At 52.7% G+C, this 21,480-nt stretch overlaps 7 protein-coding genes across 7 annotated transcripts; 4 read left to right on the top strand and 3 right to left on the bottom strand.

Annotated features, from left to right (window-relative positions):
• Positions 1–570: 570 nt before the first annotated feature.
• On the bottom strand, positions 571–4,239 carry HETIRDRAFT_456969 (uncharacterized protein; the record flags this gene model as incomplete). The annotated part of the gene is made up of 7 exons (XM_009542970.1): positions 571–831; positions 896–1,014; positions 1,065–1,868; positions 1,944–2,747; positions 2,807–2,852; positions 2,906–3,591; positions 3,872–4,239. The coding sequence occupies 7 exons, from the start codon at positions 4,237–4,239 to the stop codon at positions 596–598; spliced, it is 3,063 nt and encodes a 1,020-aa protein (XP_009541265.1). The 3' UTR covers positions 571–595.
• A 146-nt stretch (positions 4,240–4,385) lies between these two features.
• On the top strand, positions 4,386–7,335 carry cyp52 (cytochrome P450 monooxygenase 52). The gene is made up of 17 exons (XM_009542111.1): positions 4,386–4,815; positions 4,873–4,943; positions 5,001–5,030; positions 5,083–5,119; positions 5,175–5,234; positions 5,309–5,321; positions 5,389–5,524; positions 5,583–5,973; positions 6,029–6,084; positions 6,146–6,299; positions 6,356–6,380; positions 6,438–6,452; positions 6,510–6,584; positions 6,632–6,687; positions 6,744–6,859; positions 6,926–7,105; positions 7,168–7,335. Exons 1-17 carry the CDS (start codon positions 4,503–4,505, stop codon positions 7,222–7,224), a joined length of 1,785 nt encoding a protein of 594 aa, XP_009540406.1. The 5' UTR covers positions 4,386–4,502; the 3' UTR covers positions 7,225–7,335.
• Positions 7,336–7,743: 408 nt separating this feature from the next.
• On the top strand, positions 7,744–8,896 carry HETIRDRAFT_456967 (uncharacterized protein). Its single transcript, XM_009542969.1, has 6 exons — positions 7,744–7,856; positions 7,915–8,142; positions 8,191–8,325; positions 8,380–8,456; positions 8,511–8,538; positions 8,592–8,896. The coding sequence occupies exons 1-6, from the start codon at positions 7,797–7,799 to the stop codon at positions 8,604–8,606; spliced, it is 543 nt and encodes a 180-aa protein (XP_009541264.1). The 5' UTR covers positions 7,744–7,796; the 3' UTR covers positions 8,607–8,896.
• A 189-nt stretch (positions 8,897–9,085) lies between these two features.
• On the top strand, positions 9,086–12,218 carry HETIRDRAFT_443185 (uncharacterized protein; the record flags this gene model as incomplete). Its single annotated transcript, XM_009542968.1, has 3 exons — positions 9,086–10,997; positions 11,055–11,214; positions 11,270–12,218. The coding sequence occupies 3 exons, from the start codon at positions 9,086–9,088 to the stop codon at positions 12,216–12,218; spliced, it is 3,021 nt and encodes a 1,006-aa protein (XP_009541263.1).
• A 999-nt stretch (positions 12,219–13,217) lies between these two features.
• HETIRDRAFT_307623 (uncharacterized protein) lies at positions 13,218–15,920 on the bottom strand (the record flags this gene model as incomplete). The annotated part of the gene is made up of 2 exons (XM_009542967.1): positions 13,218–15,132; positions 15,214–15,920. 2 exons carry the CDS (start codon positions 15,918–15,920, stop codon positions 13,218–13,220), a joined length of 2,622 nt encoding a protein of 873 aa, XP_009541262.1.
• A 199-nt stretch (positions 15,921–16,119) lies between these two features.
• Positions 16,120–16,659, top strand: HETIRDRAFT_424195 (uncharacterized protein; the record flags this gene model as incomplete). The annotated part of the gene is made up of 4 exons (XM_009542966.1): positions 16,120–16,229; positions 16,286–16,414; positions 16,466–16,538; positions 16,594–16,659. 4 exons carry the CDS (start codon positions 16,120–16,122, stop codon positions 16,657–16,659), a joined length of 378 nt encoding a protein of 125 aa, XP_009541261.1.
• A 512-nt stretch (positions 16,660–17,171) lies between these two features.
• Positions 17,172–21,221, bottom strand: HETIRDRAFT_443183 (uncharacterized protein). The gene is made up of 11 exons (XM_009542965.1): positions 21,183–21,221; positions 20,991–21,121; positions 20,242–20,947; positions 20,084–20,188; positions 19,781–20,028; positions 19,601–19,720; positions 19,295–19,492; positions 19,065–19,244; positions 18,279–19,009; positions 17,891–18,221; positions 17,172–17,796 (listed from the first exon to the last, which is right to left on the bottom strand). The coding sequence occupies exons 1-11, from the start codon at positions 21,193–21,195 to the stop codon at positions 17,299–17,301; spliced, it is 3,261 nt and encodes a 1,086-aa protein (XP_009541260.1). The 5' UTR covers positions 21,196–21,221; the 3' UTR covers positions 17,172–17,298.
• Positions 21,222–21,480: the final 259 nt, after the last annotated feature.

Genomic DNA, 21,480 nt, shown 5'->3' with positions numbered 1-21,480 from the left:
GCTTGTGGATGGGAGGACAGGTGGACGAATGGTGATCATGTGTGATATTCCTTTCCTCGATGGCTGTGACCTGGCGGCAACACCAAGAGCTCTGACCGCCCCCTTCTTCCCTCCTGCTAGCCCCATGTCTGCATCCCAGTCGTCGTCGTCGTCTCTATCGGACTCGACATCATAGGCATGGAGCGGTTCGTCGTCATCGGGAATATCGAAGTCGGCGTCGGGCCATTCCTCCCTGGAGAGTGTGATGGAGGGTGCGGGGATATGGGACATGGGGGTGGTGCTAGATGGAAGTAGCGGAAAGTGGGACAGGTGGCCAGGTGGCCCCCGTTGGGGGGAGTATAGTTGTGGGAGACCAGAGGATAAGAGAAAGGCGGAAGATAATCGTCACGCTGTGGACGAAAGGAGATTAGATGGACGGAGGGGCAAGAATAAGGAAAGACAATGGCCGGCGAGAGGCTGGGGTTCGGGCTTTGTGCTTGAGGACGATCGCTGGTGGTGGATGCAAAATGTCCGCCCTCCGTTGATCGCCTCGTGTCCATTCCGCCGTGTCACACTCCCGTCACACACAATGGCCACAATGGCGGATTACATAATACTAGTACGGCTTCAGTCGCCTCAGCTCCCTCGCATTGTACTCGATCTCGTCCTCCTCCCCGCTGTCTCCGCCTTCCACGCCTCTGTTGTCCTCGGGCGTATCCACCCAGCCCTCCACCGCCTCGTCCAGCCCTTTCCTCATCCGCACACCCCTCTCGGCCATCGATTCTCCGAGTTCGTTCAATTCGCCCGGAGTAAACACAGATCGCAGTGTGTCGAATGCCAATAGATACAGCTCTTGTGGGGCACAACTATATCAGCCTTCCTACTCCTATTTACGACAATGGTCCTATGTACATACCTTTGACACCTGGACACTGCGCGATCGCACGAAACAACACGTTTTTCGCGCGCTTCAGGTCCTGCACCCGGATCTCGAACTCGATGAAAATTCGCCATAGCACAGGGCTTCCTCGGGTCCTGCAGGCTACCTATGAGTTGTGGCCTGTTAGTAGACACGGAGCACGTACCGTTCGCTCTCGACGGCGGCGTTCAAACCGCTCCTCGTCCTCTCGATCTCCCATTCCCACCGGCCCCTCTCCCATCCCGCGATCCAAACGTCCATCACCCGCCTGGCGACGCTCTTCTCCTTCACCGCCCCGTCCGCTCCGACATCCGCCACCAACTCACGCACGCGTCCCCACACCCCTTGACCCTTCTGCACCTCCAAAAACATGCCCAGCACGACCGTGTTGTCCGGATACAGCCTAGCCGCCTCCTGCAGCCGCTCGCGCAGTATAGTTGGGCGCGCAGCACTCCGCAGGACGACCATGTGGTTGTACAGCATGCTCAAAGATGCTACTGCCCGACTCTCCGCCGCAACACTGCCTACCTGCATCGGTTCGACGAGAAAGGGCGGAAGCCCGCCCCCCGGAGAAGCTGTGAGCAGCTCGAGCAGCGTACCGAGCCGGAGCCAAGCCTCGCGCGCCTTCCATAGCATTTCCGGGATCTCAGCCACAGTATCCTCCAACACCCGCTTCGCACGCAGGACTGCTATACCGCCGCCGGCGGTCCCAGCAACGCCGGCAGAGGACAACGTGACCTTGAGCGCGGCGTCGGGCCTCTCGCCCAGCCACTCCATCTCGGCCCAGTCCCACCAGAGTGGGCCCGTACTGAGCCGGGTCTGGGAAGAGGAAGGTGCGGAGAGCACGGTCTCGTAAACTTTGCGCGCGGCTTCTGTGCGGCCTTGGAGGCGCTCGAGGCGCGCATGTATCGCCCAATGAGGAAGGGATTCGCGTGCAGTAGCAAGAAACGAGCGAGACAGCTTGAGAGCGCTTCCCGAGATAAAGAAAAAAGCAAAACAAGTATCAGCAAATTTGAGGGGAAAATAAACCTTCAGGCGCTCATACCTTTTCACATTCACAGCAGCTTCAAACGCGAGCGCCAATGTGTCCCACTCAACATCATCTCCACCCACGCGACACTGCTCAAACACGCGTCGTACGAACCCCTGATTCACACCCTGCATGTCCTCCTTCGTCCACATCCTCCAGCCGCCCTCCCCAAACGTATCTAGCGCGCCCACAGTACGATAACTCCAATTCTTCACTGGCCCAAAGCCGCTCGTATACTCCTGTTCTCGGCCGATAATCGCTCCACACTGTGCGTCCACAGAGATCCGACGTGCAGCGGATGCAGAGGGGAACACGGAGGCCAGGCAATTGGGAGATGTGAGATGCGCTCTACTCCATCTGTCATCGACGTTTTCGGCCGCGGTGCCCAAAGCCGTCTCTAGTCCGGGAATGTACAGACCCGCGAATGACAGCCATACTAGCCTAAACAGGGTCTTCGGCCGCGCCGTAGTAAAAGAGCATAGGAACGGGCGAATGTCAGAAAATAAAACTGTCCCGTACGGATCTTCATCTGCCTCGGCATCAGTGGATCGCAATGGCGTTTGTAGAGTCTGATCTGCGAGTATTTCTTCCCGAGCCCATTTGCGATATGGGTCAGGAATATCTACTTGAACTGGTGGGTGATCAGTACGAGGAAGGGTGTCGGCACTGTGTTCTGGACTGCCTTCGGCCACCCAAGCATTCCAGCCTTTTGATCCTGGCTCACCGACACGTGAAACCTCTGACTCCCAAAACTCTTCAATCGCATCTAGCTGTTTGTCAAATGTAGATCCAACAAGAGATGGAGGCATACAGAAAACCCTAAGACCTCCCATTGTTAGGACGAGAATTGATATGAAAGCGTAGAAAATATAGCGTACAGTTCCGCTTGTGCTTGAAAGAGTGCAACAGCACGTTCGACAAAACCTATGAGTAGATCATTAAGCAATTGTGATGCGTTATGCGTCAGTGAGACTTACCATATTGGCGAAAGGCGATAGCAACCCTCCACATTATTCTGAGGCGGTCTATTTCGTTCGTTACTGCGCCGACCACCCTCAGCACATCCTTCGTCGCTCCGTCGACACCTCCCTCTCCCTTGCGGAACCTCCACTCTAACCACGCAAGCCAAATCTCAATATTGTCCAGTTTCAGAGCATCCTCCCATCGACTCTTTAGTTCTGCCTCCAGCCAAACTGCCTCCCCGGCTTGAAGGTGCTTCAACTTGAGCTGCACCGCAGAAGATGAGGGCTGTAGTGAGGACAAAGCGCGCTCAAGAATGGACAGCGTGATCTCAGAACGGGCCTTGGTAGCATTCCTCGAGGTGACAGGGATTTGGGACAGAGAATGGGATAGCAGGGAGAGCCAGGTAGGCACTGACGATGGGTCAGCGGAAAGCTGCTGTTCGAGCGCCTTCATCTTCTCTTGATAAGAAGTGAGAGTCAGCTCGTCTGCGTCATTATCTGTACTCTCAGATGCATCGTCGGATTCGGATGATGAATCAAAGTCAGATTCTGCGTTGTCTCTGACGGTCTCGATAGATCGGTACGCCTGATCGTCGCGACGTCGAGAGGGGAGTTTGATGAAGCCATCGACCTCCTCAAATTTATGAGGACCATCTGAAGATGGTATGAGTCTTCGTTTGGGCGGGGCTTTGAGCAAAGCTCTGACACTGTGGTCAGCAATGCCTTGAACCTGCCCAAGAGTGAGTAAGACGCTGCACTGTCAGCCACAGAGTAAACGCAGAGGCCAACATACCCTTCGCCTGCTGCCGACACCAACTTCAATGCCCTGTCTGCTCCTATGCACAGCTGTAAAGGCTTGGTTGAGACCAAGAATTTTCCTACCCCCTTCTTCATTATTAGTTGTCAAGCAAGCTCGCGATGAGTGACGTACATCCAACCAAATGGTATCTCGGAACACTCGCTGCGTGGAGGCCTCCATACTGTACATTTAGCGGGTCGCCCTTTCTGTCTGAGTAGAACAGAATTTTCGAAGAACTAGGTTGTGTTTCGGAGCGCGCCCGCCACCTGTCTTCCTCTTCCTTGAGCCGCTCATCATCGAACGGCAGTCTGACCTCCTTGCCCGCCCGTTCTTTGCTCCTGTGCCTACGCAGCCTTCTCTCGAGTCCGAGATCTTCGTGAGTATGCTTGCTGTCCTTTAGTTTTTTCTCTTTTCTGTGTTTGTCCTTGCGTTTCGACCGATCTTCGTCCGCTTGTCGCGATGAGGATTTCGGTGGCTTGCTTGGATCCAGATCCAGATCAGGAAACGAGCTGAAGGAAGGAGGGAAGGATGAAAACGACGGAACATCCATCGCAGTACGTTTCGGATTTCTGGCCTGCGGTGTCAGGAGGATGTGGGCATGCACTCAGAACGGGATCGGTCAGGTGCGTTAGTGTTAAGGGAGGAACGTCAGCGGACCAGAGCGCTCGGCAAGCCTTTTCTTGCCTTTTCTCTCCCCGAGTAGAGATCTGATCGGGCAAACTTGGTATTAATACCCCATGTCTGAGGGACCATGTGGGATGAAGGAGGCCCAAACTTCCCTTAGGAGCTTCCACTGTTCGAACGCTGCACAGGATGGTCAGCCCTGGTGTCCAATATCTGGTCACGAACCTTCCGACGATCGTCTTCCCACTCGGGGCGCTTTGGTATGCCACCAATTGCTTAGAGGCTTACACCTCCGTCAACATCCCTAGATGGACAGTTGTTCTTGCCGCGGGCCTAAGTTTCCCTCTCCATTCTGTGGTCACATCCGCTGTTGCCGATTTCAAGAACAGGAGAAGGGCTGCGGCCATGGGTGCCGTCTTGGCCCCCACTGTTCGAGATAAATGGCCATTCAATCTAGGCATCCTAGCGAGACTCATTCGCAGCTTCTACGATGGCTATCCTGGTATCTCCTATTTTCCAAAAAGCAGCAAAGTGATATTGACCTGTCCCATGATCAAAGGCGATTTTTTACTGGAGGTCATCCCCAAGTATGGGCACACGTTCTACCTCGCCGCAGGTTCTGACACTCGAGTATGTATTTCTTATCCCCCCTTTCTGACCGTCTCACTTCTCTAACCCTCTGAACAGCTATTAACTATGGAGCCACACCACATCAAGGTAGCGTTCCGCGCGTCTAGGTATTCACTTGTTTCTGATCCTCCCTCGTCAGTCAATTCTGGCCACAGATTTCGAGTCCTGGGAGAAAGGTAGTGACTGGATCTGAAACTGAGCATCTGCTGATCCGAAGTTGGCTTTGGACAGGCTCAATCTTTCGTGATTCCATGAATTCCGTCTTGGGGACCGGAGTTTTCAACGCTGATGGTGATACTGGCTGCTTCGCGATATTTCCTTCCATTCTGATTCTTCTCACCTGTTCCCACATCGAATTTGTAAAGGTGAAATGTGGAAGTGAGTGATCTTGGACTCCATCACTGTGCCATGCGGTCGCCTCAATGTTTCCCATTCTTGCCTACAGGTTCCATCGCAGCATGACCAGGCCCTTCTTCAACAAGGAACGCATAACCGATTTCGACATATTCGACCGACACGCTTTGGACGCGATCTCACAGGCGCAGCAGCGCTTGAAAGCTGGGTTTCCCATTGACTTCCAGGTTTGTCACCCTGAATCAGCTTCCAATGATGTTGATCCTCAACACCACTACCATACAGGATTTGGCATCCCGCTTCACGCTAGACTCGGCTGCCGAGTTTCTCTTTGGACAGGATGTCCGCTCGCTGTCCGCCGGCTTCCCATATCCCCAAGGATCACCGGAGGCGACAGTGTTCGACAATTCCCACCACCCATCGAATCAGTTCTCGCACGCATTTGGAGAGGCCCAGAGAATGATCGCTTTCCGCTCTTTCTTCGGCGCCCGGTGGAGGGCTGTCGAGATGCGGAAAGACTCGACGAAGGACCATATGCAGAAAATCAACGACTATATCAATCCCATCTTGAACGAAGCGGTTCGTCGGAAGAGGGAGTTGAAGGCCATCAAGGGCGACCCTTCCCACTCTGCGGAGGCGGAGAATATGCTCGAACATCTCGTCAACTATACGGAAGGTGAGCGCTGGATCTATTAACGGTTAAAACAATGGACCATCTTAACTGGTGGCAGATCCTGTCGTACTTAGAGACGAAATTCTCAATATCATGATTGCTGGTCGAGACACGGTGCGATTTGTTTTAGTCTTAGACGTCGATACAGCTGGTATTCATATGACGGCTTGTTCAGACAGCAGCAACGTTAACATTTGGTCTCTACATGCTCTCTCGGCATCCCGAGGTCTTTCGTAGGCTGCGCGCCGAAATTATTGGACAAGTTGGCATGAGAAGACCTACCTACGAAGAATTGAGAAATCTAAAATATCTTAGGGCATTTATCAATGGTAAGTTATGATTCAAAGCCCCTAGGTTATCATTTGTTGACATTTGCGTGATTTAGAAACTTTGAGGCTCTACCCGATAGTGTGCGTGATTGCCATATCATTCTCGGATGCATGTTGAATATTTCCATCCGCTGCTAGGCCCTTTGATTTGAGGTGCGCAGCTAGGAAAAATGAAGTCAACTTTCCTCGTTAGCTGATGCTCGGGATCAGAACTTCGACAAAGCCGACTGTCCTACCACCTACAACACCCGGACAGAAGCCCTTTTACATCCCAGCGGGCACGAGGTTTGTCTTCTCCTTCTCACTGTAGTCGGCGCTGACCGGATCTGCAGATGCCTGTATTCTGTTTTCGTAATGCAACGTCGGACAGACTTGTGGGGGCCGGACGGTGGGTACCGAGTGAAATGGAACGGGTCTCGCGCTGTCACTGAACCGCAGCCCTAGCCCTCGAGTTCGACCCAGATAGGTTCATCGATGAGCGTGTCCAGAAATACCTCACGCCCAATCCGTTCATCTTTCTCCCATTTAACGCCGGGCCAAGAATATGTCTAGGCCAACAGGTACGACATCATCGTCATGTCCCACAGGTGCATGTCAGATAACACGTAACACACAAATGCGCCCAGTTCGCATACAACGAAGCCTCGTTCATGCTTATCCGCCTGCTGCAGAGCTTCTCATCCGTCGAGCTAGCGCAAGATGCTCAGCCTTCGGGCACCATCCCTCCCGCATCATGGGCCTTGGTGAAGGGAATTCAGTCGACGGAGAAGATCATGCCCAAATCTCATCTGACTATGTATATCGATGTGAGTCCCCCATTTTCTGATCATCTACGTGTCTTGAGAATTGTATTGATTTTCTGGAACAGGGCGGACTGTGGGTAAGGCTCGGTGACGCAGTTGAGGAAGCCAAGGCTGCTGTGTAAGTTATATCCGTGCGGGGCTTCCCATCTCTTCGATGTATGTTCTATCTAGCCGCTACTGTGTAAGTTACCGCTGCGCGATCCCATTCGGGAAACCACCTGGATTCACCTGTGATTGGCATGATGCGATACCCATGGTGTCTGTGTCTTGTACGCGACGCCTGTCCTAGAAGGCATCGAACCCTGTTTCAACCCTCGAAGTCTCGACTTCAATCTATAAGCCCACAGGGCACGAATCGCCTGCCTTGGTGATAGATGAAGCTGCGGGACTAGCCCTTGCTGAGGGCCCGGTGGAGTTTGCGACACCCATCCAATTGAGGACTCTGATTCGCTGGCCATCAACACGAATAGGGCTGGGCTGGAAGAGGCTGGGCTTGTCCACGCAGAATCCGGGGTAAGGACCCCGGACGACGGCTTCAAAAGCCTGGAAGCACGGGTTTTGGGGGCTTTAAAATATCTCGTCGGGGTTTGCCGAGAGGGGCAGTATTTGTATAGGTGCTCTGCGCCTCGTCGATCCCCTTCAAGTTCCAGACTGCTTGTCTGTACATACCACGACTAGACGCTGAAGCCCTACCATGCGCCCTTTGACCGAGGAAGAGAGCAAGGCGGTTTTCACCAAACTTGCCAACTATATCGTGAGTTGGTTCTGTCTGCTTGCACTTCCTCGTTCACGTCTTTGCTCTTTGTGCCCAGGGCAAGAATATCATCCATCTCATCGACAGACGGGACGAGCCATATTGCTTCCGTCTGCAAAAGGACAGGGTCTACTATGTCTCTGAATCTTCTATGCGTCTCGGCATCTCGGTCGCGCGGCCAAACCTTGTAAGCCTCGGGACCTGCTTCGGAAAATTCAGCAAAAGCAGCAAGTTCAAGCTGCACATCACCGCGCTAGATTATCTCGCACAGTATGCGAAGTACAAAGTGCGTAGTATACTGATATCATCCTGTACTATACTGATGTGGGTGCAGGTGTGGATAAAACCCAATGGCGAGATGCCATTCTTGTATGGGAACCATGTGGCCAAAGCCCATCTTGGGCGCATCACGGAAGACACTCCAGAGCACCAGGGTGTTGTGGTCTTCAGCATGAATGACATTCCATTAGTGAGCGTCCCTTTGTATATGTCTTCGATCGTGCGCATTCTAACATGGTCAAAGGGATTTGGCGTTACATCCCGTTCTACTGTCGATACGCGGAAGTTGGACCCAACCGCAATCATCGTTTTCCATCAAGCGTGAGTCTTGCGCTATGAGCTCTCTCCTTCCTATCTCTGATTCGTAGCCCATAGAGATATCGGCGAATACTTGCGTGATGAGGTACGCTTCGTGATATCGTCTATCTGTCTTATGTCTAATATGATACTGTGTAGGATACGCTATTCTGAAGTCAATCACAATCACGCATGTTTCTTTCGCTTTGATTAGGGCATATCGGAGTCACATATTCTACAGCCCGCTCTCGGTTTTAAAACACATAGATCGACTCATGATATGCTGGCATATCGTCCTGGGAGACATGTTTCGAGACATGTATATTACTTCTCGCATCGGCTGCTCAGCAGTGTGTACTTGTAGATTCGACCTTCGTTTCATGTTGAGTACCGACCAAGTCGTGTGAGGTTATGCCATCGCTCATCGCTTATTGACGAGTAAGAATCTCACAGATTTTGAGTCCAGGTCGTGCATGTCCTTCCTTGTGTATGAGTTGATTAGTTGACTTGCCATTGACGACAAAAGCTCGTTTCTTTCTATTTCTCGCAAAAGTTACTGACGCGTGAACACGTGATGCATATAAAGACACGTCTGTCGGCGTGCGGTGTTCTGGCACGCTCGTTGCATCCGACACTCTTCTACACCCACCCGAATGGCCTCTGGCTCTCAGGATCTCTGTGAGAAATGGTCCAGTATTGCTGATCATGACTTGACCGCAGAACATGTTCAATCCACTCTCAAATCTATCAAGGACGACTTGTGGGTTGTTGCCGCTTGCGTTGATCGAATACTCGATGATGTAACAACACAACGCGACCTGCTGGATCTTGGACTTGAAAGGACGAAATCCGCTTTGGAGCGAGGCAAAAATGTCTACGCCTCCGCAGACGACCTTGCACACGCAGACGATTCTGGTGCCGAGAACGAAACACTGGTCTCGTACTTCCGTGATGAACCAGCAGACGCACAAATATGCTATATGCGCGCAGTACTCCTTGGACGACTTGACCGGCTGAATACCTTCGTGGAGCTGTGCAAAGAGGTTGGCGACCAGGATGAAGAGCTTGTTGATGGGGAATGGGAGGACGACCCATGGGGTGACAGCGATGGCGTAGAGAAAACAGAGGGCCTGCCTTCAGGAAAGCTTCCCTTGGCCCTATCCTCTTTCCTCGTGGATGATCTGCTTCATAGTGCGTGTGTTTTGGCGACGGAGCAACGGTTCTCCGCTGTTCGTGTCTTATTCGTTCATTGTGGATCTTACCTCTGGCCTCTTCGTTTCACGATTCTGGATAGCATTCCCGAGCATGTACACCCATCTCAATATCTGGAATTATTACCGGCATACGACGTATCTCACGACATTGAAAAGAGGTTCACCGCTAAGCCGTGGAGAGAAGAAGCCGACTGGTCAGAGCTCGTACCAGTGCAGCAAGCCTTAACAACCTCAGGCGTCGTTCACTTCGAAATTGGCCCTCATTATTCATTTGTACCGCCTTCCCACCCCGAACCACTCTCGTCGTCCGAATTAACTTCATGGTACGATAATCGTGTCGAGCATGTCTTGTCTTCTACAGGAATGGTGGATGTCGCTCTAGCCGTCATACAACACGGCGCGTCTCAGGGCCTGCCAGGTCTGGATGAGCTGGGAGAGGAGCTGAGCCTTTTGTCACGCCTTGTCTACGACTCGCGCGCAGCAGATGAAGACGAGACGGAGGATTGGACGCTTGATCGATGGAGAGCTATGGATCCTCCTGCTGTTGTTCGAGCTTACCTCGCCCATTCCACCTCCGACAACATTGTAATGGATATTCGACGACTCGTTATGCCATATCTATTTGTTTTGGAGGCTCGTGCGGAACGCTCAGGGCAGCCAGATCCATCTCTTGCTACCCGTCTTGTCAACGAGTTTATACTTTCTGCACCTCTCGACATTGTTGCGGCTATCTTCGAGGCATCAAAGCCAACGCTCTCTACATCCCAGCGCCTCATACGTGATGATGAAGACATGGCGAGGCTAGCCCTTGCCTGTCTGTACGGTAGCGACAGCGTCAACGAGTGGCCAGCCATGAGCCAGATCTTTGAATGCTTGCCAGCATGGGACGTGAGTCCGACCGGGGAAGATCAAGCAGACGAGGCAGACACGACTGTCACTTCCTTAGGGGCTTTTGTTGCACCAACAACCACGCGCCCACGCTGTACACCAGCGGACCTTCTCGTGTTTTTCAAACCTCTTCCCACAGTGTCGCTCTCTCGTGCCCTTGATATTCTGGACGTACATCTAGAATGCGGCGAGATTTTGTCACGATGGAGTGTTCCCACTCCGCTACGATGGTTCTTGCAGAGTGCCAACGATGAAGCACAGCAGCGAGCGTGGGCTACTCGGATGGCCCGGCGTGCTGGTGGGTCCGAAGACGAACTGGATACCCAAGGCGACTGGGAATGGTTGCTGGAAGATATGATCAAGCTATCAGGCACTAACGACGCAGGGCTCAGAAATGCGTTTGGCCTGTTATCCAAGACTGAGGTCCTTCGCATATTCTTCAGTGGTTTACTTAGCACTGGGAGTGAGTCCGATCCTTCTATCTATACGATATATGCTTATCTGATCGACCCTGTCCTAGAATTCGAGATCGCGAAGGTGCTATTGCGGTCTAGGAAGAGCTCACTATCATTAGAAGATGAGGTCATCGAGGAGGTCTGTCTGGCTTGTTCTCGAGAGTTCTACGACAATTCGACTTCTGGAAATTATCGATTCGGGGATATGAAGCTGGCGTACGATTGGTAAGGAGCATATCGGGCTCTATCGAGTTCGTTGTTAACTTGGCCTTTTGTATAGTCTGTCGGTCCCGGCACGGTCAGACAAGATCATACGTGAACAGGAGTTTATTGAAGCGACCTCTCGCATTGCTTCGTTCAATGTCATGTCTCGTCCTGGGATCCCTATCTCCCCGATCGAGGTACGACTCACCAAAGACCGCCTCTCTTTGGTGTCCCGTGTTCTTTCCAGCAACAGCGACGCGTATAAATATACCGAAGTTATTCTTGATCTCGTCCACAAACTTGGCTTCCGGGACGATATCACCGCGGAGGTGAAGGCTCTCGCTATGATCGCAGATACTGCCCTTCAGGCAGAAGATTTTACCCGGGCATACGAGACAAGCGAAGCAATGGTGAAGACGGTGCTCAAGATCAGGGCAGTGATCGACAGCTCTGACGACCCCCAAGTCCAGGAGGCGAGCGAAGTGTGCTGGGTAGCGTGTTTCCAGCTCGGCCGGCAGCCCGAGTTCCCAGACGTACAGAAAAAGCTCGCCCTCCTCGCACGCGCCATCGAATTATGCCCTGCGTCCAAAATCGTTGACATACTGGCCGCATGGCGCCTCGTCGAGTCAGAAGACCTCGAAGTGCGCAAAGAGCGCATCGCATCGCGGCGCGCCGAGGCGATCGAATCTGGTGACGGGGGCCGAAAGAGAAAACGGAGCGCCCCCTCGGCGGGTGCGATGCCCTCCTCGCTCGCCACACGGTTCCAGAACCTCCACATGCCGGACCTCCACATTCCGTCGCCGCCGCTGGTCAGCACCCCAGACGCGGCCGCACTCTCGAACACGTTTAGCCGCGTCGCGGCCAATTTCCCATCTTTCGCGGTGGGCGGCCGCCCGCTATCCGTCGGCTCTCATGAAACAGGAAGATCCGGGCGGAACGAGCACGAGGATGTGTCCGCACAGGCTAGTCGGGTGCTTCAGAAGGGTATCGGATGGTTGCTCGGCGCCGACGAGGGTGAGGAGTGATCGCGGATTTTGAAACAGTCTCAATGTCATTTTTTACATATTGCCTACCTGGACCCTTCTACGTTCTGGAATTGGTCATGCAGATAGGCCTATATGTACATGCCGATTTTGTCTGGCCTCAGCCATGTGCCATGGTTCAAAATTGGATGGACTCCGCGCTGCGGAAGGAGCGGATGCAGCTTGTCTTTGGCTTCTTCCGGCCAGATTCAAAGCGTTAGGCCCAAACTCCGAACATAATGAGTTGGTCGGAGCATTGAATTTGAGATCCAGACAGCGTTTGACTGGGTAGTGAGGAGGGGATAACAAGCGGAGGAACCGGCATCTACTGGCACGCCGCCAGAATATTCCAGCACCGACCTATTTTGTTAAGCTTGTTCTGTTCGGTCGAGGCCCATCGTTATGAACCTAGCTGTCAATTGCTCTCAATTCCGTGTCCACTTTGTTAGGATCGGCGTGCTGGATTGTTCTGCAAATCGCAGGCGCAGAAGCAATCGCCAGAACGCCGAAACAGGAGTAGGTGGGTTGCGTCAAGAGTTGGACACAGATGACAAGGACGAACAGAGATCAAATCAAAACAAATCGAGATCAAGGGAATGGAAATGACAACGCGAACTACTACAGTGTCCGGACACGCGCAGGACAAGTGAGCGAGAGAGGGGATGGTGTGGACATATAGACGGTATCAACGAGCGGGAAACGATATCCTTTATGCGCAAAATCTAGTGTAGACAGACATGTACGGGAGCACCAAAAAGGGCGAAAGGAGCGTGTAGGGCGATAGACAGATCAAAACCGGATGATCATAGCGTACATATTATAGAAAGGAATAGGACGAGGGAATTATTGGCCTGCGATCGCATCCAAAAAGGTCTACTGAGACAAGAGCGAACGACGCCGCTCTCCCTGAAAAGGGAGATAAATAATAGAATAGAAAAAAATACCTGATAAATCAAAGAGACAGAAATCCACAGCGAGGAGGAAAAGAGTGGAACAACACGTTCAACCTCGCGTGCCAAACCGCGTGCCCACCCCGGTTCTCGCCCGCGGTCGGTTGACCACACTAGGACGAGAATCGAACGTTTCTCCTGAACGTCCTAGGCCGCGCCCACACTTATCGCACGGCTCGCCCTCGGCCTCTTTGGCGCGCAGCTCTTCCACCTCAGAGCGCAGATCGCGCACCCGGCCTTCTAGTTCCCAGACCTGTCGTTGCCATGCTTTTCGAGACGTCGCAATCTGGTCCTGCAGCGACTGGATGATTGCTGACGCATCCCTCTGTGTGACAATTTGGGGCGGTGCACCCTTACCGTCGGATGAACGTAGAGGAAAGTCTGGGCTGAGCGGGGAAAACCCGCTGGTCGATGTGGATGTGTCCAGCTCCGGCTCTGTGTCGATACCCAAATCGCTCTCGACCAGGTGTTGGGCAAAGTGAGCGCTGAATATAGTAGAAACGGGTCGGAGGCTGAGACTGGGAAATTCAGTTGTGGAGGGTGGAGCGCTGGCGGGTACAAAACCTGTCCTCTCGCTGTGGTCAGGGCGCAGGGTGGATCTGCTGCGGTTGTCCGTCTGCGTCGACATAGGGCTAGAGGGCACACGCAAAGAGGTCTCTGACGGAGGAATGATGGACAATGCAGGCATGTTGCGCCGAACTTTTGTCGAGAGTGGCTGTTCTTCGTCACCCTTAGAAACGTCGGATATCACCCTTTCAAAGTACGAGCCTCCACTATGCGACAGCAGCGAGGGTGATAGGGCAGGCACCGGTACGCGCGATGTGGTGGGCTTGGGGGTTTTGACAAGTGGGCCTGACGAGATAGAAGTATCTGGAAGCGACGGTACGGGAGGTGGCGAATACTCCTTTTCTTTTTCCTTCTCCTTTCCGTTGAACAACCGCATGAAGCCACTTCTCTTGTGCTTCAGTCGAGGCGGTGCACCACCAGTGGTTGGGCGGACCTCCGGCTCCGCCCTAGGCAAGCTCGGCGGCGAGCTTCCCGTAAGAGATTGCATATTTTGCAATGCAATTTTCCCTTTAGATCCCGCACTCGTAGAACGAGCTCGCACCCTATGACCGGTGGTAGGCCCACTAGGACTGTGTCGTGATGGCGGCTCCGTCTCCAGAAAGGGCGCTCTGTTGGCACTAAGGGTCGCGTTCACGGTCACGCTGCGTGCACGTTCTCTCGCCTGTGCCTGAGCTTCTTCTAGCGAAATCAGCGTAAATGTGGGCGACGCTGGAAGATCAGCCCAAGTAGGGAGTTGGTTCATGCTGGCAGGCGGAGGTAGTCTCGTTTCTCTTCTTCTCGATTTGGCGCTTGCGTCGCTTGGGGTAGTGCGCAAGGCAGTCTCAACAGGGATGGGGCCTGAGATGGTCCTCCCGTGGAGACTCGCAACTAATTGTTTTGACGAGACATCAGTACTCCCGTTTCCAACAGATGAGGACGAGGAATCCGGGGTCATTGTTACAGTGATCACTGATGCCGATGGGAAAGGCGATGAGCTCCTCGTGGTGTTGGTATCAGGCAAAGTTGCAGCAGAATCAACTGATGGGATGTCCTGAAACTGAGTGCGAGTAGGGGGTGTATAGGCTGATTCCCGATCATATACCAGGTCTGGGTTGGCATATGGGTGCCGGGTGAAAGATTGCGGAGAATTCGGCCGGGACGATGTACGGGTATCTGTGCGGGAGAGATAGTTGGAAAACACAGAGTGTGCAGGCGACGACGCGCGTGGAATAGGAGAAGCGTTATCTGAAAGAGTGTTGGTGGGAGGACTTGAAGCGGGAGGCTGCAAGGTTTTCACAGAGTTGGATATCGTCCTTGTGCGGACTCGTGGAATGGAAAATTTGTTCCGCAAATGGCCCTGACCGGCAAAAGAAGGGGCAACAGCTAACGACGTTGACGACATAGATGCTTGAGCTAAGGCGCTATTTGCGTAGAACAAGTCAGCAGACCGTCATTGATAAAAATACAGCGGTCTGTTTGTGTAGCGTCGACGGAGGACTCACTGCAATGCACTATGATGGGGCTGCGCATGAGACGATGTGGTCTCGAAAGAGCTCTTGTCCTTGTCGCTAGAGCGGGAAGAATCGGCGCTCGGTCGTGTAGCGCTGCTGCCTCTAGCCGTGGAGGAGCCGATGCCGAAGCCTTTCATGAAGCCCTCACCCTTTGTACGAATGCGTCCGCGCTTCGAGATGAACGAACGAGCGTCGTCGTCGGGTTCATCTTGCTCCTGGATTGGGTCTTCCTCTGTCTCCCATGGGGCGGGGGAGTGGAATTTCATCTTGGGGCCGAGCATGCTCATGCGGGGGATAGGCTCCGTGTCGTCGTCGAGGTAGGGTGGGGAGCGGTCGTCATCATATAGAGGGGAGGCCGGACGAGAGTCCGTGGAATCGGCGTCGAGGTCCAAGGTACTGGCGGAGGGGTCGTCGAGCCGTTGGCGATCGCGCCCGGGAGTGCGGGGTCCGTGAGCCATGAGAGAACGGTAGTGGGCGGGGATGGCAAAATCGAACGCGTCGGCGTTGGCCTCAAGCTCAGCTCTATCCACGGGGTGAGGGGAGAAGTAGGGGTGGGAGTAGACAGAGGGGGAGTCGGACAAGTCTGTCAAGGACGGGAACCGGCGGTGGTGCATATCGGAACGAGCAGCACGCTGGTCGAGGAGGTGTCGTAGATGGTCATCTTGAGGAGACTTTGGAGACTGTACAGACCTCAACATCGCCCGCAACGACGACGGGGAAGAGGGGGCGGGAAGGGAGCGGGAGGAGGAGAGAGAGACGGTGAGCGAGTGGTGGCTGCTAGTAGGCCGGTAATGAACCAAGTTACTAGCGCAGACACTGATAACAAATAGCCCCAAATAGCCTGCTCTGTTCCTGCAACCCAAACTCCGATCGTCCTCACTCCCGGCCGCCCTCCTGATGTCCCTCACACAACCCACCCCGTCTGCCCCGCCCGTCGTCGCCCTCGCCTCCACCGCGCACGGCAGGCTCTCCAGAAAACCCTGGAAATCTCAAAAATCAGCTACTGTGTATGTCCGACCCGCCCCCGGTCATCTCCGTCCGTCTTACCCATACTTGCTTCTAGCCGGTCGCACCTCCAGGAAGCTGTCAAAACAAAAAAATGGGACGACAGGATGCAGAAAACAAAGAAGGCTCAGGCCATCAAAATGCTCCACGACGAGCTCAAGGAAGAGAAGCAGGCTGAATGGACCCGGTCAGATCTCCTCCTCGCTCCTTCAGCTGCATCTCGCTGACAGCCTTCCAGGAAACGCGAGGTCACGCTCGAGAGAAGGAAGGCAGCGGAAGAGCGTCAAAGAGCCGAGGAAACCAAGGCAAAAGTCAGCCATTCATGTTACTTCTTGCTTCCAGTCGCTAATCTACCATCGTAACCAGCTCGGTGCACGCAAAGCTGCCAGGCTACGGCGCAAAGCCGGTCGCTCGAAGAAAATAAACCAATGATTCTTCCGTCGCTCTGATTGCAGATCATGCATCCGCCTCGGTATCCGCTTCTCTATGTCTCGAGCTTGAATGGTGGGTAACCTCCTGTCTTCCGTCGCACTTCATCATTTCCTTGAGAAGTTCATTCATCACGGCTGAATACGCTTTCTGCCAATCGCATGCAAAAGGCCTTGACTTGGCCTTCCAGTCTTGTCGCTCCAGTCTTGTATCACATCGGCATGGCAAGAAAAAAAATAAGTTACCATGGCTTGGCTGATTTCTTGTCAACGATATATCGATGTCTATTTATAATTTCCGTATCTTTTCATCAACTTCTTCCACGATTGATGATGATTCTCAATTGAATGCATCTCGTCTGCACAGCCATCTGAACTGCTGAAGCGCTAAAGATCGTTCGTTATCCAGTGTCAAACGCTGAGGCTGGGTGGATGATCTGATCATGTCCGTGTTTGTGCATCTCTGTGCATTTCCTGCAAAGATCCGCCACCCTGTTCACTTCTCTTGACGACGATGACTGGAAAACAGCCTCACTGGCACTCAATAACAATAATAGAGCACAGGGGTAGTAAGAACGTGCTGAATAGGGTATAGTCGCGAAAGGCTCTGAATCGTCGAACTTCTCGAAGTCGGGTAAGTGTTTCACAACTCCCAGCCCGCTTCGCCTTCCCCATCCTTCACGAAGGGCTTATCCAGCCCAGCCACAACACTCTCGCATAATGGACAAGTGCCTGCCAGGATCTCCTCCAGTTCTGCTCTCAATCTTTCCGCCCTCTTCCCACCGTCTTTCTCTGCCACTCCGCCTCTCTTCCCCCCTCCGCTTCCAATGCCAGGAATCCATCCCGCTGGTGCCGTCACCACAGACGCGAGCGCGTCGGGCACAATCAAGTCACGCAGGCGGTCTCCGGCGGAGAGCAGGTTCCGTCCGAGCCCACGCGTGCCGTTCTGTATCGGGGCAGCGAAATTAGAAGAGAGCAACGTGCGCTGCGTCACAGGGGGCTGCCGCGCCCCGGCGGCGACGCCAGCAGAACCTGTCAAGGGTGTGATGTTTGAGCGATTTGCTGTTCCGTTACTTGTCATCAGTTCGTTCTGAAGCGCGAGGATGCGCCGAAGGGCGTGCGCGGGAAGATACTCCTTCGTCTGTGATGGCACCAATCGAAGTTTATGTCAGATGACTGAGTTGGAAGTTCCCGAGGGAACTTCGTGAGTGACAATGGAAAGAAAATGTACGCACTAGTCCAATAAGGCAGTCTGCGTGGAAAGTGTGTTGACAAGGGAACACGTAGAACTGCCTCGTCAACAATGGGTATGAGCAAACAGAGCATTTCTCGCCGGTGTCGATCGTAATGAAGCGGTTCCTGAGCTCGGAAATGTATTCTTTGATGGACTCGGCATTGCGTGTTGCATCATCCATCTCACTCTTCAGGCTGTCGATCTGTGCCGCATAGCCCTCCAGTGCGTTCGCGATTTCGTCTTTGAAGTCGTCGATGACCACGAAATCTGGGAAGAAGGGCAAGATATCCTCGATCTTGAGCAGCTCCGTGTTTTCCAGGAAACGCATCGCCCTTGAAGTGGAAGGTATATATTAATTCAACCCATGACCATAAGCGAGACGGACATACATTTTGATATCCTTTTTGTCCTGCACCACAAACTTTGCGATCTTCAACCACAGCTTTTTCCGCAACTGCTGATCTTCCTCTGGCTTATCTGCGTTCATCATCGCCAGCTCTAGATCACCTTTCTCCAACGCGAGATCGACACTGGACTCCCAGAGCCCCATTTGGGAGTATATGTGCACGCAGGGTTGTATTCGGTTGGCCTCGACACACAGGCGTAATGCATAGTCCAGGTCATAGTAGGGCTTACCCACTAAAGGATCCACTGGTGCCGTAGATAGGTAGCGAAGTAAGGGACCGTCGTCTTGAGGGGCGTACGGAGAGGCGTAGAACGTTATCAACAAGTTGTGAATTGTCGGAGAAGTATTTTGTTGCTCGAATATGACGTGATTGAGGAAACGAACAGCTTGGTTGGGCAAGAGTGGGTCCCGTGGCGCATGCTGGAGCTGTAGCAGTGCAGGTACGAGTCGAAGAGGATCTAATGCGGACTGTCGCAGCCATGCATCGACAGTCTCTTTGGGTGCATGCCACATAAGCACTGGCCCGAATCGATAGTAGAGGTCCACAGATGACTGCTGGCTGATCACCTCGATTGCCTTCGTCCACTCTTCCTCGAGAATCCAGTGCTCCGCCACGCGTTCGTAGTCGCCAATCAGTGTAGCATAGAAGAGGTACATATCGGTGCGGCCATGGCCTCGGGTCAGTTCGTAAACGGTGCTAGATTCTAAATTGTCCTGAGTGGACCGTGAATATACAAGAGTGGATAAATCAGATTGTTCGGGAGCCTACTTTGTAAGTGTGAAGGAGTTGCCGTAGATCTTCTTCGAGGATAGTTCGTTCTGTCCTCACATTCTCTACATCATACGATCCAGATGACGATGCCGCGAGATCGTCGAGCTCGTTGCATTTACTCAAATAAAATTCGGTAAGCCAAGTGGCTAACATCATCCGCTGTGTGAGGTCCTGCATCTAAGGTTAAGGATCGCTCACCGCTCGATGCATGCAAATACAAGACAAACCGATTTACGGGTGCGCTCTAATCGCGAGACCAGATATGACCGGAGTGCGTCGCGTTCGTCAACATCGAGGAATTTGAGCGTCACCTCTTCAAACGTAACAGAACATTGCGCATAGGACTGGGCAGCTTGGAAATAATGTCCCTCCCTGAAGAACGCATTGGCCTGTGCAGAGAGTATGTGGTCTCGCTGGGAGGCCGTCTGCAGGATAGCGAGTGTACATCAACAAGTGGGTTGTCAATGAGTGTGCTGAATGCGTGCCTTTGCATGCTTAAGTGCTGCGTCAAACTTTTCCCTCTCAAGATATACCTTCCAAATATCACGATCTTCGTTTTTGACCAGCAGCTCAAACAGCGATTGGTCAGTGTATACCCAGAAGGTCTTCCGTACTGAATCTGCCGTCAGCCCGCGCACTTGCTCACCAGGTTTCTTGAAAAGGGGTCATGATGAGTTGGCTACTGCATGCTCGAGTAACAGCATCTTACTCACAAGGGGTAATATTTCCTCGTATGCGAGCTTCTCATCCAATATGCATATACCTGCTATTCGGTCGGAGTACAGCAACACAAAATGGAACTCTGTGAGGGCTATTGACGTTGGTGGATCCAATAAGGGCGCATCTCCAAGGGAGCCGCTGGGTGAGTTCGTGAATGTTGGATAATGGAATAGCTGTGTGTTATCAATAAAATCGTCCGAGGTTGACTCAAAATTCAGGTTGCCATGGTAGATACCAGGACCTAGGGGTCGCCTCCCCATTGAGTGGAAATTAGATTTTGAAAGAGACGATCTCACCTGTCATCCATGCCATTTCCTTGGGGAGAGATTGAGCTTGATCAGCATTCGGCGTCCAGTAGTGCAGCTCAGAATGTTGAAGATTCCCAGGCAATTCCAAAATCTCTTCGAAGTATAAGTCATGACATTTGAGCAAAAGGATATACATGAAAGCGTACTTGGAGCCGTATCCCGATAGCTTGCAAACAGTCCATTGAAGACTCGACCGCCATCGTCCGAGCGTCGGTCCAGAGAACCAACAAATTGATATATTCTCGACTGCGTGGTGACGACGACAAGTGCCTTTTTGGGGTCAATCGGAGAGAGGAAGTCGAATTTGATACCCGTGACAGGGTGCCGTTCTGGGAGTGTGAACACGGCTTGAATGTATCGATCTTGAGACTTGAAGAAGTCCTCCTCGGCATCCAACAAGGCTTCATAGATTGTTCCATTCCTAGCGCCTATGAGCATCTCGCGTGTAGATGTCAAGTGAGAGGAGGATAGCAAAGCAGCTCTGTTCCACGCGATGCTTTCAATCACCATCTTGAACGTCTTCAGCGGTTTTGGCTTCTTTGAACCTTTGAACAAATACCAATTCTCTCCTTGTTGAGAGGCGATGATAAGGTGCTTGCCAGATGGATCGAGGAATAATTTGTGGATCGTCATCTCTGTGGGCTTGCGCGGGATCTGAATCTTCACAACATGCTCTTCATGTGCGAGTTCGATTAGGACAATCATATTCGAGGACAGACCCATAGCAAGCATGTCGGAGGAGACGACAAGAGAGACTAAGGGGGCAGGGAGCGCATATTGAACACGGCCGAGATCGAAAACGGGAGCGAGAGGAGAAGTCGGGTCTGCATAATGGCTTTCCTCCTTCACTTGCTCGTCAAAGAGAAGTGGGATGGAAGGGGTGTTTCAAACGTACCAGGTTAATATCAGACGCCCTGGCATCATCCTCGCTGTAAGGTGATGGTTCAAAACCTTCATACTGTAGATGCGGAAGTGCCTGTGTGCCATGGACTAGGCCACCTGCCGGCGCTGTCGCATGCTGAACATCTGCACTGCAGTTTCAAAACCCTGCTTGCCTGATTCAAGTTCAAAAGGTCAAGATACTCACAGTCATCGAACATTAGAGAGAGGTAAGATATGGATGACCGCTCTCAGTTCACGACAGCCTTGCCGCTTGCGCGAGCGCTCAAGCTCGAGTAATGGCACGTGGTAGACGTAACAGCTATATTACGTACGGTTATCTACTATCCCTGGACCACAGTTGAACAGGGTTTAGGCATTTTAGCCGCCTAGCTCCCACAACCTCTCTAACTACTATAGAATTTATTTCCATACCTGAAAAAATGTCTATATTTCACTATGTTGATTCTCTTGTAATTATTGAGCGAGAGGAAAGATTGTCGGGC

Source organism: Heterobasidion irregulare (genome assembly GCF_000320585.1).
Source record: "Heterobasidion irregulare TC 32-1 unplaced genomic scaffold scaffold_01, whole genome shotgun sequence".
Lineage (NCBI taxonomy): Eukaryota > Fungi > Basidiomycota > Agaricomycetes > Russulales > Bondarzewiaceae > Heterobasidion > Heterobasidion irregulare.
Note: the sequence above shows the minus strand (reverse complement) of the source record. Positions and strands in the feature narration are given on the sequence as shown.

Coding starts and splice junctions, on each gene's coding strand:
- cyp52 (XM_009542111.1), top strand. CDS start 4,503: ATGGTCAGCCCTGGTGTCCAATATCTGGTCACGAACCTTCCGACGATC. Junction 5,031..5,082: donor TGGAGCCACACCACATCAAG/GTAGCGTTCCGC, acceptor CTCCCTCGTCAG/TCAATTCTGGCCACAGATTT. Junction 6,585..6,631: donor TACATCCCAGCGGGCACGAG/GTTTGTCTTCTC, acceptor CCGGATCTGCAG/ATGCCTGTATTCTGTTTTCG.
- HETIRDRAFT_456967 (XM_009542969.1), top strand. CDS start 7,797: ATGCGCCCTTTGACCGAGGAAGAGAGCAAGGCGGTTTTCACCAAACTT. Junction 8,326..8,379: donor GCATGAATGACATTCCATTA/GTGAGCGTCCCT, acceptor ACATGGTCAAAG/GGATTTGGCGTTACATCCCG. Junction 8,457..8,510: donor ATCATCGTTTTCCATCAAGC/GTGAGTCTTGCG, acceptor CGTAGCCCATAG/AGATATCGGCGAATACTTGC.
- HETIRDRAFT_443183 (XM_009542965.1), bottom strand. Junction 19,010..19,064: donor AACTCCTTCACACTTACAAA/GTAGGCTCCCGA, acceptor CGGTCCACTCAG/GACAATTTAGAATCTAGCAC. Junction 17,797..17,890: donor CAGACTGCCTTATTGGACTA/GTGCGTACATTT, acceptor GTGCCATCACAG/ACGAAGGAGTATCTTCCCGC.